Source organism: Mustela erminea, chromosome 11 (assembly GCF_009829155.1).
Source record: "Mustela erminea isolate mMusErm1 chromosome 11, mMusErm1.Pri, whole genome shotgun sequence".
NCBI lineage: Eukaryota > Metazoa > Chordata > Mammalia > Carnivora > Mustelidae > Mustela > Mustela erminea.
Genome location: NC_045624.1, coordinates 94,493,915 through 94,511,887, shown reverse-complemented (window position 1 = coordinate 94,511,887; position 17,973 = coordinate 94,493,915). Strand labels below are relative to the sequence as shown.

At 58.1% G+C, this 17,973-nt stretch overlaps 1 protein-coding gene across 9 annotated transcripts in view; it reads left to right on the top strand.

Annotated features, from left to right (window-relative positions):
* The window catches only part of TNS3 (tensin 3), a 201,800-nt gene extending 190,055 nt beyond the window's left edge, over positions 1-11,745 (top strand). For all 9 annotated transcript variants that reach the window (XM_032305050.1, XM_032305044.1, XM_032305045.1 and 6 more), the window contains 4 exons: positions 6,204-6,372; positions 7,756-7,824; positions 7,927-7,953; positions 9,254-11,745. In XM_032305050.1, coding sequence (XP_032160941.1) covers positions 6,204-6,372; positions 7,756-7,824; positions 7,927-7,953; positions 9,254-9,398 — 410 coding nt within the window. In that variant the 3' untranslated portion in view covers positions 9,399-11,745. The remainder of the gene's footprint in view (positions 1-6,203; positions 6,373-7,755; positions 7,825-7,926; positions 7,954-9,253) is intronic.
* The last annotated feature ends 6,228 nt before the right edge of the window (positions 11,746-17,973 follow it).

Here is a 17,973-nt window from a genome sequence, read left to right as displayed (position 1 = left end):
GAGTCAGTGTTTGGGAAAGGTGTGAGGTGTGTGTTAGCATCCTCCGTGGAAGACGGAACCTCTGCCCCATTGTATTATCTTTACTCTTCGGTCGAGGATCAGCTGACTGTACTTACGCGGGTCTATTTCTGGGCCCCCAGTGTTTTCTACTGATCTATTTGTCTGTTCTTTTGCCAATAACACCGTTGTGACTACTGGCTTTCCAGTAAATCTTCAAACCAGGTAGTGTCAGTCCTCCCCAGGCTGCTTCCCCGTCAAGCATGTGTTGGCTCTTCTTGGTCTTTTGCTTCCATATAAACTCTAGAATCCATTGGCCAATGTCCACAAAATAACTTGCTGGGATTTTTATTGGAGTTGAATTGTATCTATAGATCAAGTTGGGAAGAACCGCCATCTTGACAAAATTGCGTCTTCTTATCCATGAACATGGACTCTCCGTCCGTTTATTTAGTTATTTTGTGTCGTTCATCAAAGTTTTACAGTTTTCCTTTTGACTGTTTCTTGTACCTAATTTTATTAAATTTATACCAAGGTATTTCACCGGGGGCTGCGAATGTACATTGGATTGTGTGTTTAGTTCCAAATTGTGATTGTTCTCTGGTGGGCAGGAAAGGGATCGACGTCTACATTAATCTTGTTTTCTGCATCGTGATGTAAGGACAGTCCCTTGCTCGCTGTTGCCACATTTGATGCAGGCTTCGTGGCCCCAGTGTAGGTGGGCTGTGGATACGGCCAAGGCCACAGGGCTCCTGTGGGTCTGCAGCTGTGAGGGAACCGAGTTCCCCATGGTGGACGTTTGCTCTTGGAAAGGTTGGGAAAGGAATGTCAGCGTCTGGTTGGATCGATAGCGATACCGCGTCATCGGTACCTACCTCACAGCCATGTGTCGGAGGTCAGTGCGATCTACAGCTCTTTTCTTGTTTCCGACTCTGTACGATGCGCATGGTTCTCTTGTGCAGTTTTTCTCTGTGGATCTCCCTGTCACTACGCCTGTTGCTCAGCTAAAATCCATCTCTCTCTCAACAAATAATGGAGTATTGAACTCTTTTCAGACCATCCTTGAGGGATACGTTCTGTGTGTCCAGAACGAGGGTGACGTGCTTTGCGCCAAACAGCAACGTGTTAGAACGTGGAGGTCCAAAATGAGGAGCGTGGGCTGTGTCAGCCCTGGGTTCAAGTCCAGGCTCCACCACACAGGGTTTGGACCACTCAGCCACGTGGACCTTGACGTGACGATGGTAATGATCTCTCCCAACAGCGTGGCTGCAAACACCACGCGAATCAGACATTGAAAACCACCATGGGAGCTGGGACGGGGGCACTCACACAGGTTGTTGTGGTGTTATCCCTGCTGTGTTTGCACGGAAAATGCTCTTCCTGGCCCAGGAGACATGGCCCTTCCTGTGGCCTCACTCTTACCTGGCACGGGCCACAGTGGGGTGCCCGATGTCTCTGGGCTGCATGTGCTCAGCCTGGGGTTTCACTGCCCCCCACGTCTTGGCGCTCTGCACTTGGCCCAGGAACCTCTTAGACAAGGCCCTCTCGCATTTCTCCCTCGGCTTCTTGGTTACCGTTTTTCCCAGTTAATGTCCAGTTAATAAACGTATCAGTGCATTCGCTAATCGTCCTTAGGAACCATTGTGGCCCTTGTGGTTGGATATTACAGCTTCTCCTACTCCGGCTTATCAATGATCTAACTTCACAGTCTTGTTGGAGAGCGCCTGGCAGGCACCAGTAGTGTTAGATCATGTGCTGTTCTGAAGAATGGCAGATCCCAGGACTCGAGGCGGGCCCTGGAGACCACATGTGAGCCTCGGAGCTGTGCGTTAGCACATGACGGTGCGATGCCTGTGTCCTTTTATAAAATTGCATGTTTCTAAGACGTCCGCGCAGCTCATTTCATGGGGGACAAGGCAAGGCGTGGAATCAGGACACGGATCCGTGTCTCGAGTGAGGACAAAACAGCCGCGAGCTCGCAGAGGCCCTGCGGTTATTGGAAAAAGCGTAGGAAGGCAGTCAGACTGCCCCATCAGCGATCGCCTCGAGGGAACTGATTTTTTTCCCCCAGATTAAATTTTTTTTCTTTAAGATTTTATTTATTTACTTGACAGACAGAGGTTACAAGTAGGCAGAGAGGAGAAGCAGGCTCCCCGACGAGCAAAGAGCCCTACGTGGACCCCAGGATCATGACCTGAGCTGAAGGCAGAGGCTTTAACCCACTGAGCCACCCAGGCGCCCCCCACCTACAGATTAAATTTTGTGAGTGTCCTCATTCACCCCAGGGCTTAAATTGTCCTATATGGAGCCCCTCCCCATCAAGCTGAGGGAGCAGCACTCAGGAGCGTGAGCAGACACGGGCAGCCCTGGTCGGGGGCGGTGCACACTACCCTCCTCTCCGGTGGCCAAGGGCTTTCTGGGTCATTCCTATCTTTGACTGTTGGCGTTTTGTCTCTTCTTTGGTGGTGTTGAAGCCGTGGGATACAGTCCATCCCGAGAAGAAGGGACAGACCTCTTGCACATTTCCCAGAAGTATTACACTGTGTCCTTAACTTACCAGATTGTGAAGGATATTTTCTTTATAAAAGCAGTAGAAGTTCTTTAAATTAAGAAAAGGAAGGCACGCCCAGGTGGCTCAATCCTTAAGCATCTGCCTTCAGCTCAGGTCATGATCTCAGGGTCCTGGGATCGAGCCCTACATCGGGCTCTCTGCTCAGCAGGGAGTCTGCTTCTCCCTCTCCCTCTGCCTCCCTCTGCTCCCCTCTGCTCATGCTCTCTTTCTGACTGATAAATAAAATCTTGATTTAAAAAAAAAAAAAGGAGACTCGGAAGAGAGAGTAAAGGTGAACTGCTCAGAGGCCAGACGCCCTGGAAGTTTTTCCATATCTCGCTCCGAGTAAGAAGTTCTCCCTTTCATCCGCACACCACACAGGTCTCGTTTCCAGCAGCTGCACAATGGTCTGTCTTGCTCGTTTGGCTTATTCCTGCTTCTTGATACTAGAAACAACCCTTGGTAGGCTACCTTTCCTCATTATGTCCTTGTCTCTGAAGCTTGCATTGCCACCTTCGGACCCGGGTTCCTGGACGCAGTAGGGCTGAGGGAGGCTGTGTGTCCCTGAGGCTTTGTTTCCTGTGGGTATGACAGGTGCGGCCCCGTTCACAGGAGGCAGCCCTGCTCCACAAGGTGACCCCCACCCCTGGCAGGGCCATCAGGTCGAATTAGACGTTGGGGTCCAGGCTGTGTAGACAAACCCTGGTCACCCTGTGCTCCCCCTCCCCACTGGAGAGCAGGGCTCCGGGACCCGTGTGCTTGGCAGACCCACCCCGGCTGTGGTTTGGCAAGGGACAGCTTCCCTCCTCTGCTCTGAGGAAAGACCCCATGGCTCTGCCGTCAAGGGTGAGATTCCCCACGCCCCGACTCCTTATTGAAAGGGCCGTGTGTGGTTCCACAAGGGCTGGTGGGAGCCCGTTCTTTAGACCCAGGCTGTGCCCATTTTGTGGGATTCACTGCGTGTGGTTCCACAAGGGTTGGTGGGAGCCCGTTCTTTAGACCCAGGCTGTGCCTGTTTTGTGGGATTCATTGCAGTTAGATCAGAATTCCTCGTCTTGATTTTGGACATGCTCACAGGAATGCTCATGAAATCGAAGGCAGGCCATCCACCCTCCGAAAATCACATGGTCTTGAAGTTTCCAGGCAGCCGTCCAGTTCCTGCTCAAACACGCACACTTTCCTTGTATACTCGTGACGATAGCGGGAAGTGGTTTTATCCTGCTTTCCCATCCGCCTCTCACGTCTTTCTGGCTTTGTGAACAGTTGACATACCATCGCTGCACAGGCCTGCGGCACACAGCTAGAGGGTTTGATGATCTAAGTTTCGAGTAGTCACCTCCAGAGGCTCAGATCGTGTCCATCTTCTCATGCGAATACAATACAAGGAGGAAAAGAAAGGTTCTCCTTGTGCGAGAAATCCTAGGACTCACTCTCTTCATGTGTTTCCCGTGGGCCACACGGAGCGTCGGCTGTGGCCGCCACACCCCCCTTTCCCATTTTCTCATCGCCATACATGCGGCATGACCTCCATCTGCTGGCTGCTCAGTTTTCCCTGGGGGTTCATCGAACCATTCTGTTTTCCTGCTAAGTCAGCACGTGCCTCCAGTATCCCCACCTCTGAGATGGTTGTCCGCCGTGGTTATGGAAGATTTCTCCTTCTGAGTCTTCTTGGAACGGGGACCTATGGGACCCCGAGCCTCCTGATAAAGACAGCCACGTTATCCGGAAGGACAGTCAGGGTTGACCCGGCATTTCATTGGAGCGTGGTGGGCATGGGGCGCTGGGCAGTCACGGTCATAATGAACCAGCACGCGCTCTGTCCTGAGACGACCCGTGTAAACCCCTCAAGTCTAGGTGGCAGCTGGAGTGCGGGTCACCCCCAGTCCTGCCGCTTCCCTCAGGTCGGTACCAATCAGCCGGAGGGAGCAAGTGCTTCTGCGACTCCTGCCCACACCCCAAGCATCCCTCTGGGTGAGAGTGCACAGGTGCAACCTTCTGAAGGTGTGTCTGCTGTGAGGACGGGCACATGGTGTCATCCACAGGCGTCACCTGTGGCTGAGGGCGCTCACACTCAGCCTGCAGGCCTCACGGTAGAATCCACAGCGCACGCTCGGGAACATCTGGCGTGTCTCACTGAGCGCGCCCCATCGACACTGCGGCAGCAGCAGAAGCAGCACGGAGCTGTGGCTGTGTGAACACCCAGGGGCTGCGAGGCTGCTGGACCGCTTCTCGGGGTCTCCAGGCCACTGTGCCCTCTTCCGCACAGGACAGGTGCAGATGGGCGGAGATGGGCTCTGGAAAGTGCTCTCCACAGCCCGAGATGCAGGGATTGTCCTCAGAGTGCACAGCATTAGCAGAGCCCGGAGGCCCGAAAACGGTTGCATTTGAGATAGGAAGTTCCCTGTCACGGCTGCCTGGCGGCACAGGGCATTTCTGGCTGGTACCGGGTTGCCGTCTCAAGCTGCTCTTGGTGAGGGCAAGGGAGTGGTTCAGGGAACTTTGTAGGGGAAAGCTGGGGTCTCGGAGGAAACCCACTGCTGATGGCGAGTTCGGGGCTGTGCCCCTAGAGGAAGTGGGGTCACCCCCTGCAGTGAGCATGGCCGGCTCTGTGCAGGGTGGACAGTCTCGCTGAAGACCCCATCCGCCGGCCTCAGGCTGCGTCCTTCCCGAGAGGCTTTCTAGAATCTGCTCTTTCCCTTCTCCTGGGCCTTTCCACTTGGGCCTCTGCAATGGCTCTGATGATAATTCGGTTCTGGTGGTTTTTCCCCGTGACCTCAGTGGGACCCTGGCCAACATGCTTGTCACACTCAGCAACCTAGGATCAAGGGCGGAGCACCGCATTCCGATGAACTTGGTGCAGACCCAGGTCTTGCTTCTGAGACCCCCGGGCTTTGAAGATGAGCTGTGATTTGCCACCTTTGCCTAGAGGCCAGCAGGGGCTGGGCGCTCGCAGGCCACGGACACTCGGGTGGAGCCTGGCGTCCAGCAGGGCAGGTGTCATGGGCAGCTGTTTTCTTAGGGGTGGTGGGGGGTGGAAGGGACACATTCTTGATGGCCGGCCAGGTGGGGCCGTGACTCCTGCTGGGAGGGAGCGGTAGGCAGAGTCCTGAGCATCTCAGGTCAGGCCGACCTCACACGCACCCTGAAGTCCCATGTCCGCCTCTGCGTGAGCTGCAGGGGTCTCAGAGGGCCCAGGGCTGTTCGCCAAGCCCTGCTCAGACTTGACAGTCGAATTCCCCACCCGCAAGAAGCCCCCAGCCCCATGGCATAGCGGGGATGTGACCCAGACAGGACGGGCCGACCCGTGCCTTCCTCACACAGCCTTTGCTCCAAGTCCCATGCCTCACGCAGTGTCCCTGCTGCTCTGGGTGCTGCAGCTTCCAGCTCCATGTGTGGACGCTTCTGTGGGGAGCTGGCCCTCAGGTTTCCCTCTCGCATGTTCCCTGACCGGCGGTGGTGCTGCGGACCCACACCGGCAAGGAGGTGGGGAGGGGTCTCCGGCCCCAGTGGGGACGCAGCGACAGGGACAGCGGGAGGCTCCCGGGATGGGGCCTCTGGGCGCGTGTGTCCCGCGTCCTGCTCCATCCACATCTGTGGAATCGGTGACCAAGGGCTTTGCCTCCGGTGAACACCTGCTTCCCCGGGTGTCTTCCAGCCTGCAACGTGTGGTACCTGAACTCCGTGGAGATGGAGTCGCTCACCGGCCACCAGGCCATCCAGAAGGCCCTGAGCCTCACCCTCGTTCAGGAGCCGCCTCCCCTGTGCACGGTCGTGCATTTCAAGGTGTCGGCCCAGGGCATCACCCTGACGGACAACCAGAGGAAGTGAGTGTGCCTGGGCCCGGGCTGCGGGTGGGGCTTCTGGGCACCTGGTCAGACCTCCCGCCAAACTGAGCGTCCCTGGGACGTGGCTCTGGACGCGTCCCTCATCGGCACACCCCGTCCTTCGGGACCTCCCAGGACCTGCACGTAAACCATGGACATTTGGCCCGAGGTCATTCTTCTTGGGAGTCAGTAAAATTGTAATAAAAAAGAAAAGGGGGAAAGGTTTGGACCTTTGAGTGACTCACCCACACGCGAGTATAGTTTTAAACAGAAAAACCTTTTAATGTGATTCTGTTAAAACACTGGGAGACGGTGGTAGAACCCCCTGTCTTTGGTTCCATGTCATTCCATCTGATTGGTGGTGGTCCCGTTTCGACGCTGCTAGGTGTTACTTCAGTATCTAGATAATGAACCATAACGTAACCATCAGTGATACATTAAGACTAGCTAACTTTAGTGACAGTTACTCTCAATTGTCTCTCTGCTGTGTAGTACGTTAGGATACTAAATGTTCTCTACGTGGTGTTGGAATATGTAGAGAACAATGTTTCGGTGGCATTCAGCAGAGCTGCTCCTGAGCGTCTTCTACCTAGCAGATGTCCCAGGAACATGGTAGGGCCACAGGCAGGAACATAGTAGGGCCGCAGTCCAAAGGGGGAGCAGAGTCAGGCGCACGGACCACAGCTTGCATGCCCTTCCTCCCAGCAGAGCCCCTGGCCTCAGGGTCAAAGGATTTCCAATGCACTTGTTATTCATTTGTTATGGAAACAGCCCTGTGTGGTTACTGAAAGAGCCGGTCCTCAGCCATAAAGGCAGAGGGATGGCAGGAGTGCCATGGGGCACAAGGGCAGCCCATTGGCTCCGGCCAGCAGGCAGCGCTGTCCCCAGGGCAGCCCCAATCTGCCCTTCACATCCGCCTCACAGCTAGTCTGTAGGTTCACAATGAGCCGTCTGCTCCATCCCCCTGTCTGACGTGGGCTCCGGTCCCTGCCTGGACACCCTATGCCCAGCAAGGAAGGTTCGCTGGACGTGGTCTTTGGCTGGACACCGTCTGCGGTTCTTGGGCAAGCACAGGAAGGCTGGGCTCCCTGGTTCTCCTCCAGGGCCGTGCCAGGGCTCTGGGGTTTGGTCCTGAACCCCATGCAGCCAGCAGGGGCACAGTGTTGCTCTGCTCTGTGCATCCCTCTTGCCAAGAACCAACTTTTCCAATGCTGCTCAGCCCTGCGTCCCGTCTGCCCATTTCTGACCGGTGTCTGTGTGTTCTTCTCTCCAAGTAATCAAGTCACCCTCCGCCCGCCTCTCCTTCTGGGGAGCCTGCACCGTGCGTCACTGTCCCCCTCCCGCCCGCTAATAGAACCGTGTCCCCCCACCCTGTCCCGACAGGCTCTTCTTCCGGAGGCACTACCCCGTGAGCAGCGTGATTTTCTGTGCGTTGGACCCACAGGACAGGAAGTAAGATAATCTCTGTTTGTATCAAGCAGCGCGCATGCGTCTTTTGCTTGTTAAGCAAATAAAGACGTTAACGTAACTCTAACTCTCCTTTCTGTTTGCAAGGTGGATCACGGATGGACCCTGCTCCAGGTGGGTTCCCGGACGCCGGCGCCCTCCCCGGCACGGACCAAAGTACATGACCTTACTGAGTTCCTGCAAGGGTTTCCCGTAGGGAAATGAGAGAATCGTGCCAGCGCGTTCATGGCTTAAATACAGGGAAGCGCGTCCTTCTGTAGGAAGGGCCTCCTGGGGTTTGCTTTCCCGCTCGCTCCTCCCTGAGATGCACAGTTCCCCAGGGCCGCAGCGTGGAGCCAGTTGCACGGCTTTTTGGGCCCTTCGGGGCAGGAGCGGATGGCAGGTGCACAAGTTGGGGTAGAGGAAGGACGTCCCTTGTGAGCAACAGTGACCCGGTGCTCAGCGTTTTGTAGACGCAGGGGGAACATGGTTTCCGCTGCCCTGGCCCCGCGGCAGGACAGTCCCACTGGGCAGCGGTGTTCCCGGAATCTTCCGGAACCTTCCGGAGCTGTCTGCACCCTTCAGGCCGGCTTCCTCCATGTAACCTAAATCCGATTGCCGGGAATCGCTCGAACCACACGGGTCCCACCCTGGCACCCCGTTCACGGTCCTGTTTGTCTCGGGATCTGACAAAGTGCTCAGAGGCCCCGGCTCTGGCATGTGGGACTGGCGGTGTTCCCGTGTGTGGAGTGTGCTACCCCCTCCTAGCTCCTCGAGCCACACCCTCTCGTGGCTGGGAAGCCGCGCCACTGGAACAGATGAATCCCTTGTTTTTCTAAGAGGGAGCAGGGCAAGTTTACTGGGGACAGCAGAAGTCCCTGTGCGAGGGTCAGGGCTCACGGAGGCTCATTTGGAGAATGGCCCCGATTCCTCTAATAGTTAGACGTGCTGTTCTTTTAAACCCATTTCCTTCCTTACCTGTAGTTTGTAACTGGGGTGTAGGAGGTCCAAGGGCAGGAGTGTGGGACATCCAGACAGGGGCTCTCACCTGAGCCCCCTGTGACCTGATTGCCCTACCCCAGTACCGGAGGGACCTGGCCTCCTCTGGGAGAGTCAGGCCACCAGCCGTGTGGGGGCTCTGGGACCCGCGCTGACCTGAGTCTGTGGGATCCTGGCCAGGAGTGGCCTGGGGCAGTGGCCAGGGCATTGGCCGGGGCTGGGGCAGTGGCTGGGGCAGTGGCTGGGGCAGTGGCCGGCCGTGTACCTGCCGTACCTGGGGGCTTGAGGGGTGGACAGGTGTGGGCAGTGTCTGGCTGAGTGGCAGTGAGTGGTGAGTAGAGGTTGTGGGGGTGCAGGGGGAGTACACGGAGGTTTGCACCCACTCTCAGACCTTGCAGGACGCTGGCATGCTGACCTCCCACCTTCTCTGTTACAGAGTCTTCGGGTTTGTGGCCCGGAAGCAGGGCAGCGCCACAGATAACGTGTGCCACTTATTCGCAGAGCATGACCCTGAACAGCCTGCCAGTGCCATCGTCAACTTTGTGTCAAAGGTCATGATTGGCTCCCCTAAGAAGATCTGACCCCTCCCAGCCCGAGACCGCGCGGGGCTGGAGCGTCCGCTGCCAGCATCTGGCCAGCCTGACGTTCCAGCCCCACGAGGGCCGGGGGCTTCTCCTCCGGCTTCACAGACCCGAGGACACACAGCTCCCCGTCTGCTGTCCTTCCCCGAAACACTGCTTGCCAGCACAACTCTGTAGCCAAGCGCTTCCTGGGTGGAGGAAAGTGGGATCCACGCAGCAGGGCCGAGCGAGGACGCGGGTCCCCGTGCCCCTTGCACGCCGGCATTGGTGGGAAGGAGCGCATCCAGCCCCTGGACGGCAGCCCTGGGTGACCGGGGGTGCCACCAGCCACACGGAGGGGCTCCGTCCATCCAGCACCGGGGGAGGCCTCTCTCCCACGACAGAGACACTAGCTCACCGAGAAGGGGATGCATGTTTGCTGAAGGTCCGTGCAGGTCGGGCCCTCCCAGAAGTCCGGGGGCACGAGCCGGCGGGGGGGACACGCTGGCTGCGAGGACCAGGAAGGCCACCTGGTCCCTGGGGAGGGCACCGAGCTGCCCGAGCGCCCCGGCCCGGTGGGCAGTGGTGGCTCCGGCCTCCCACTCTCGCTCCGGCTCCGAACGGGGTCTCGTCCGTGAGAGGAGAAGGAACATGGACATGAAGTGTCTTTTTGTGTAATTTATATTCTACTTACGCCAAATTATTTATGGTAAATTGCTGGGCAGGATGGGGTCCCGGTGCTGCGAGCTGCCAGGCCGAGCCTGTGCCCACGATCCGGGGCCACGTCCCCGACAGGCCAGCCTCAGCAACCTTGACCTCCCCAAAGCTCACTGGGGGATAGTTCCCATCCAGCAGGCGGGTGACATCCTTTCTGGGGAGGAAGGTTCCGGAGGGCGGGTCACATTTGGGCAGAGACTCGGCCCTGCTCTCCCAAGCAGTTCTGAGCCCTCTGAGCCGTTGGCCACTTGTCCCGACCTCTGCGGCCCCCGTCTGGGATCCTGCATTTCCGGCATCCCGAGCGGAGGAGGAAGATAAGGAATCCCAGTCCTTGGAGGCTGTTAGTGGCCGAGAGCCGCACCCCTGCGTCTCCGAGCTACCGAATCCAGATGCCAGTCACGCCACGGCTCCTACGGGTCCCCCAGGATGGACCGGGGGCTCGGTCTCCCCCCACACGGCCTGGGCACCCCATGGCTCTGGGCTCCCAGGAGCTGCCCGCTCTGCCCAAGACCAGCTCTTCGGGCCCCCCCGGGCATTGCCAGCAGGCATCACTCCAGCGGTGCGAACGTGATATTCTCTGTTAAGTGGGTCCAAGACGGATGTGGGGAAGCCCAGAGCAGAAAGCCTCATGTTGCCAGGTGTCGGACGCAGGTGAAAGTGGGGGACGCATCTGCCGTCCGGCTCTCTCCATGCCCCAGACGCAAGTGCCTCATTTCTGTGCCAAATGTTTGCCTGGTCTTCACAGACCTCTTCCCTGACAGGTGTCGGTGTGGCTGTGTGGGACACGTTGGCGTCTCCTGGGGACCCTGGGGACCTGGTCCTCAGCAGAGGCGGCTGGCATCTCGGGATTCCATTCATGGCAGAGATTCGGCCAGAGGGGACCCGAGATGCCGTCCCCAAGACGCACCTCATCCCGAGATGGCTTCTACCCAGTTTGACCCAAAGACCGCAGGTCGGGTCCCTCACCCTTCCCATTAAGAGAGGGCTAGTTTAGAAACGGAGTGCGGGTGGGTGACCCGGCCTCTGGGTCCTCCCGTACAGTCCCCGTCCCGAGCGCTCAAGAAGCCACAGCCCCTCACTCGTGAGGCAGACCGGCCGCCTGTGGCTTTTCCTGGCCGCGGCCAGGATGTCAGGAAGTCTGCTTCCCGGTTCCTGATGAGCCGGCGTGGCAGGTTTCTTTTCCTGTTACACGTGCGTCATGCGACGCAAGAGGAACCCGGGAACTCGGGGCTCCGACCTCGGGGATCCCCACCCCCACCCCCACTCAGGCTCGGGGCCGCTCCGTGGAAGGTGCGTGGCCTCCGGGCGCTGGCGGGCAGGGGGTCCTGTCCCGGGGAGGTCCACGGTCCCCACCGCCTCACAGCCAGGGTCCTGTTAGCTCGCTCATTAACCGGTCGCTGTGTCCTCCAGTGTTAACCTGGCACCGGGGTAAGCCACACCGAATTTAAGGTCTCCGCGTGTACCCTCGGCGTCAAAGACCTCGCGTCTCCTTAGCGGCCTTATTGTTAGTGGGTATTTTTACTTTTCTTATATTGTAAAGAATATATCCAGTATGTAAATGAATGTTCTATAAAACCTTTGTATAGTCGTTTTCTCTGCTTTTCAGATACAGTCTCTATTCAGAGTATAATAAAATTATCAATGTGGTAAAGCCTCGGGGAGACTGGACTTTGTTGTGTTGAGTAGAAGTGCCCAGAGGGGGTGTGCCTCTGTGAGCTTGCGTGTGTGTATGTGTGTGCATGCGTGTGCGTACTACGTGTTTCAGTGGGGGTTTTATGGAGTGTTGGATTCGGTTATAAACTCACATACGGGGGCGCCTGGATGGCTCAATAGGTTAAGCCTCTGCCTTCGGCTCAGGTCATGATTTCAGGGTCCTGGGACGAGTCCCACATCGGGCTCTCTGCTCAGCCGGGAGCCTGCTTCCTCCCCTCTCTCTCTCTGCCTGCCTCTCTGCCTACTTGTGATCGCTGTCAAATAAATAAATTTAAAAATTCTAAAAACTATAAACAAAATAAATTCACATATGTTTTGCCTTGGGCATCTATTTTGAAAAATAACATTCAGAGATTTTTTTTTTAAGATTTTATTTATTTATTTAATTGGCAGAGAGATGACAAGTGGGCGGAGGGGCAGGCAGAGAGAGAGGAGGAAGCAGGCTCCCCACTGAGCAGAGAACTTGATGTGGGATCGATCCCAGGACCCAGAGATCATGACTTGAGCCGAAGGCAGAGGCTCAACCCACTGAGCCTCCCAGGCACCCCACATTCAGAGATACTAAGAATTTAATTGCAACATGTACTATTGCGCCGAGGACCTGACTTCTTCTGATGTTCAGCCCCGAGGGGACCTTCCTGGTGTCTACAGGGTGGGGGCTGGACCCGAGTGTGCCGTTCGGTGGACTTATCTGTTGCTGCACCGGATGCAGGTGTCGCCCAGCACCCCTCCAGGGGGCTCCACCATCAGATGGAGCTCATCATGCTGGCTTTTTGCATTCCGGGGTCTGGGCTCCCTTTCCTGGCTGACCTCCTTCCTGAGTTAGGTGATGGGGACCCAGGACCCATGGCCCTCATGCTATCTGCGTCCTAAAGCCCTGAGCCACTCTGTCTTGGGGCCCCCAATGGGTGCATGGTCACTGGGCTCCCCAGGCAGTGCCTTCCTTCCCCTCTGAAGGCTGGGGTGACTGCTCCTGCCCCAGCCAGGGGCCTAAGGCAGAGGAGACACACTTGGGAGAGTGTCATCCAGAAGGATGATTCTAGGGGGGTGGCGGGGCTGGACCCCGACCACTGTCACAGAGTAAAAGTGGGCAAGGCACCGATCCGACAGCCACTAGCGTGGGCTTTCCAGGAGCACCGTGTGGATGGGTCACTGTGGCCTGGAGGCCACCCAGAGAATTCCCACCACCAGGTCCTAGCCCTGGCGGGAGCTTGTGCACAGATTAACTCCGTGCTCATCACTCAGCGGCTACCACTGGTGGACATGGTGGGGATGGGACCCAGATCTATTGGACATGGCTGCTTGTGCCCACCCTCTTGGGCCCTGGATCTATTAGTGGTGGGCCCTCCACCTGCCCAGTCGGGACCCTGCATGTTTTGGTGGTCACTGCCCAGGTCCCATCCACTGGGGACCAGGATCTACTGAAGATGAACACTGCTGTCCCGTCTGCTGGGGACCCAGGAGCGATGAACAATGGGTGCCCAGGCCTGGCCCCCTTGGGCCGTGGATCTATTGGAGAGGGTGCCTGGGTCCCGCCCACACTGGACCCGTGGATCTGTTAGTGATGTGCATCAGGGGTCCCGCCCACCGGGGGACCCTGGATCTACTGGAGAAGAACACCTGGCCCTGCCCACTGGGGACGTCATGTCGTATCCTCCGTCGGGTTCCTTGTTTCCCCTCGAGGTATGTGTGTGGTCGTGAGCCGAGCTTCCGCAGGGTCTCCGGTCACATTTCACAGAGCAGACTCCAAGTGGAATTGGAGTTTCCAGGTGGACTTGGGGCCCTGGGAACACGGAGGGAGGGACATTTCATGACACAGGGATTGGCTGTGTCTGGACATGCTTGGGTTGGGCAAGGCTGTTGAGTTGGTAATAAGAGAAAGCTCCAAGAATGAATGGCCATAAGGTTCCAGAGGAACCAGAGGCCAGAATTTGGCAGAGCGAGAATCAAAACACAGCCAAACTACATGCTGTTCACAAGCCTGGGCCGGGGTCACAGTACGGGTGGGGGAGGTGGGCCCCCAAAGCCCTTTGCTTATGGGAGGGCGCCCGCAAAAGCCATCTGCCAGGACAACCCAGCAGACCCATGAGGCCTCTTTGTCCCCATGCATCTGAGACAGCGAGGTGGGGGGAGGGGGGAACACCAGCAGGATGTCCTGCCCCCTACCAGGAAGCACACTGTGTCTCCCACTGTCCCGGGATCCCCGCAAGAAGGCGAGGCCAGGGAAGCTGAGCCACGGGTCCCCCTTCTCTACCACCAAGACACCTGTGCCCCCTGCCCCCACCCAGGCAGCCACATCAGGACTGTGGGGGCCACAGCACCATGTAAACCGCACGGGCCAAATCTCGTGGCATCTCTGTGGCGACTGGACTTGCCTCAAGGGCACGGCGCATGCTGGTTCTCCAGCCCCAGCACGGATCAGTCGGACGTGGGACCCAGAGTCTCCTGACTTCACAGCCGAAACGTCCTGGATGCGACGGACAATCCCCCGTGCGCCAAGAACCAGGACACGTGGGATGATCCGATGCGGGATGACCCAGAGAGCAGGCTTCTGGGAGCACTCGAAAGCCTTGTTCCTACAGCGGGAGGACAAAACAGAGAAGCCACTGCAAAGAGGAGGGATGGAAAGGAGGAGAACCAACCCCAGACCTGAAGAGCACCGCACAGGAGGGGGTGCTCATGGGAGGACGGGCCGCGGACGGGAGGAGACGGGAGGGTCCGTGAGCTCCGGGCCAGGGGAGGGGAGCTGCACCCGCCCAGCCGACCCAGGAATCCGGCGGCTGCCGGGGCCTGTCCAGAGGCCCTCCCTGGTGTCATTGAGTCCCCGGAGAGGAGCAGGACAGGGGGACGAGGGAGCGGCTGAGGCAGCCCCCGCAGACCCCCGATTCCTCACGCCCCCGGCCTGCAGACTCAAGAAGCTGAGTGAGCCCCGAACTAGAGGAACGGCGGCAGCCGAGGTCCTGCAAGCATCGGCTTCCACCGACCAAGGGTCCGTCCTCTGGAGATGCAGGGAGAGCGGACGTTCACGGGGAAGGAAAGCTCGATGGGGTTGCCGGGAGGCCTGCAGAGGCTCTTTGTGAAGAAAGGGAGCCATCCAAGACTGAGACGTGGAGCCCCAGGAAGGAAGAGGGAAGGGGAGAGCAGGAGACGCCCAGGCCGGATCATCACGTGTCACTGGTGATTGGACAGCAGCTCTGGGGCCCCTGGGGTACTTGGTCGGTGACGCGTCTGCCCTCAGCTCGGGTCATGAGCTCAGGGCCCTTCCTGGGATCGAGTCCCGCATCGGACTCCCTGCTCAGAGGGGAGCCTGCTCCCCACGCCCCCACCCCCGCCGCCGCTCATGCTCTCTCTCTCAAATTAAAAAAAAAAAAAAAAAATTACAAGATCTTAAAAAGACCTATCAGGTCAACGCTAATTTTAAAAATCAAGCCACTGTTTTCACGTCTGACGAAGTGTACTTTAGGGCACAGAAGAGGACACGTGTCCTACAGTCATAATGGCCCCGTCCCCCAGGAGGACAGAACCCCCTGGACATGCCCCCGCCAAACACAGAGCCTCAGTGGGGGAAGCCAGAGCTGGCGGAGCCGAAAGGACAGACAAACCCAGATCTGTGGGCGGGGGGCTCGACACCCCCTTCTCAGCAGCAGAGAGAACTCGACAGTCTGTGGGATGCAGGAACGCTGGCAACATGAGCAGCCGGTAGGACTCAACACACAGACGTGGGCTCCCCACCCACAGCCACGACATCCCTGTGTTCAAGAACCCTGGAAGGCTCAGCAGGACAGGCCGTAGTCTGACCCCCCCAAGTGGCGGGGAGGAGAAGGGGTGCGGGCTGTCTGGGAAGAGCTTGTGGCTTTCCAGGCCCTGGACGGCACCGGCCTCTGGCGGGACAAGGAGGCAGAGAAAGACATTGCAAGTTGAGCACCTACGGTTTGCCAAGGGCAGTACCAGCCCTGTTAGCGCTGGTGGATGGGTCCAGCGTCCCTGGGAGGCGGTGCCCAGGCAGTCCCCACTGGTTGCAAACCGGGGTAGGAGCACCCTGCTGTCGGCCGGCGGGGACCCCACACGGAGGACCCGAGTGACCCGGCTGATGGGGGACCATGTCCAGGGTTGGAGCCGCAGTGGCCGCCCCTGCCCTGTAGGGGGCGGGGAAGAGCCCAGCGACCCGCCTGCCTGTCCACACACCGCCGCAGGTGGCCATAGGCAGGTGGCCCTCCCCCATTTACAGGTCACACGCTCGGGGTGGAGAAGTTCAGTAGCTCAGCCACTGCCCAGGATGCAGGCCTAGAAGAAAGAGCCCAATAGTTTCTAGCTGCCCCTTTCTCGGGTGGGTGTCCTTCGGTCCCAGGCAGGCAGCCCCGAGCCCGGCTCCCCAGAGGCTGACCCTGCCCACCCTCCCCCCGTGAGCGATGTCCTGACGACAGGCTCCTCCCGCTGGACTTTGCCCTCTTCTGGACAGGAAGGTTCCCCTGAACCGCCTTCCGTAGTGTCCCGGGATTTGGGCTGGATCCAGGCGGTGCCTCCATGTTGCAGGCGGCACTGCCCCCTGGTGGACGGCCGGGCTTCCTGCAGCACGGAGCAACACCCAGAGACCTCAGAGTCCGTGAGCCGGGGCCTGCAGGCCAGAGACACCCACCCCCGCACCTCCCCCGGGAGTGGAAGGACGCGGGTTGTTCCGATGTTAGGAGCGCGGATGCCCGGCCTGGCGTCCGGTCTGGGCTCTGGCACACACTCGCTCTGTGGCTGGGGCAGCCCCTCGACTGCTGCCTCCGAATGAATGTGGGCAGTCTCCGTCTTAGTGGGCACAGGCGCTGACGTGGCAAAGCTGGTGAGCTCGGAAGAGAGGAGAGTGGGCCCTTCTGCCCTCTGCACACCGCCCTGCCCCTCTGGTGCGAGGCCCCCAGCCGCAGGCCCGCCATCCGTGCACGCAGATTATAGGCGTAAAGGAATTCCAGGACATAACACAGAATAAGCGTCCTCCATAGGGTGACGCAAATGTCCTAAAATTGGGATGGCAGTGGGCTGTAGGAAATGGGGCCCAAACCTTCGACTCTTACCTTCCCGCTGGGTGAAGTGTGTGCTCATGCGTCATATCTCAAGAACGCTGTCACAAAAATAAAAACAGAGAAGCATCTAGAAGAAGAGTGAAGACAGACATGACAAGCCTCTGAGACACAGGCTCAGATCCAAGTGTCTCCGCGAGAAGGGAGCGGGGACCTGGCCTGTGGCACAGGGGTGACTGGGGAACCAGGAGAAAATGGCCTTTCTCTGTCAGTCTTCTAGCTCGTGTTGATTTCGAGAACTAAAACATGCCTGCGAGCCCGTGGAGGCCAGTGTCAGGCTCCTCTGTGGTTCAGGAACCCCTGGGCACCTGCAGGACAGCAGAGGGAACGGGAGGAGACTTGGAGAGAGGTTGGCCCCCAGACATAATGGGGGGCTCTGAACCGGGCAGCTGCTCTCCCAAAGACCTGGGTTAAGCTTTCCAGTGTCACCTTAGATTAAGAAATCCCGCTCTGCAGTAGGATTTCCCAGGGGCTCATAGGTGGGCATCCCTGTTCCTGGCTAGGAAAGGAGGAGCTGATGTGTCCATAGCCTCCCTCCATCACTGGGAACCTGGGGACTGGTTCTGGACAACAGAGTGAGAATTTGGCCCAGACGCAGGTCTAGACAAAGTGGTGGCCGGGGCTTGGACCTGGGTTGCAGCCCCCAATGTAGGGGGAGACCTGTGGCACTGGGAGAGAGCAGGTGGCGGGGTGGGGGGGGAGATGTCTTCAATCTTGGATCTCTCACTGCCACCCAACAGGATAAACAGGTCTGAGCCTGTAGAGCCAGAGCCGGAAGAGAGAGGCAGTGATTTCCTGAAGAAAACTTTGTCCAGGTCCAGCAATGTACAGACCCATTGGCGTAGAGGCTTGGAAAACCCTCAGAGGCACTTGGAGAATGGTCAGCCTTTGCTGGGAACCAGGGTGGGTCAGAGCCCATCTAGGAACACCTTTCCTCTCCCTTCCCTCTTCCTCCTAAGGTACCTCCTGACGGTTCAGTAGTGAATTCTCAGGGAGGGAGAACAACACTGAGTCAGAGAGACACTTGAGCTCTTGCAGGAACCTGCATGTCCTTGACACGAAACTGGACTGTTTTCCACAATTGCAAGTGACTGTGGGACAGT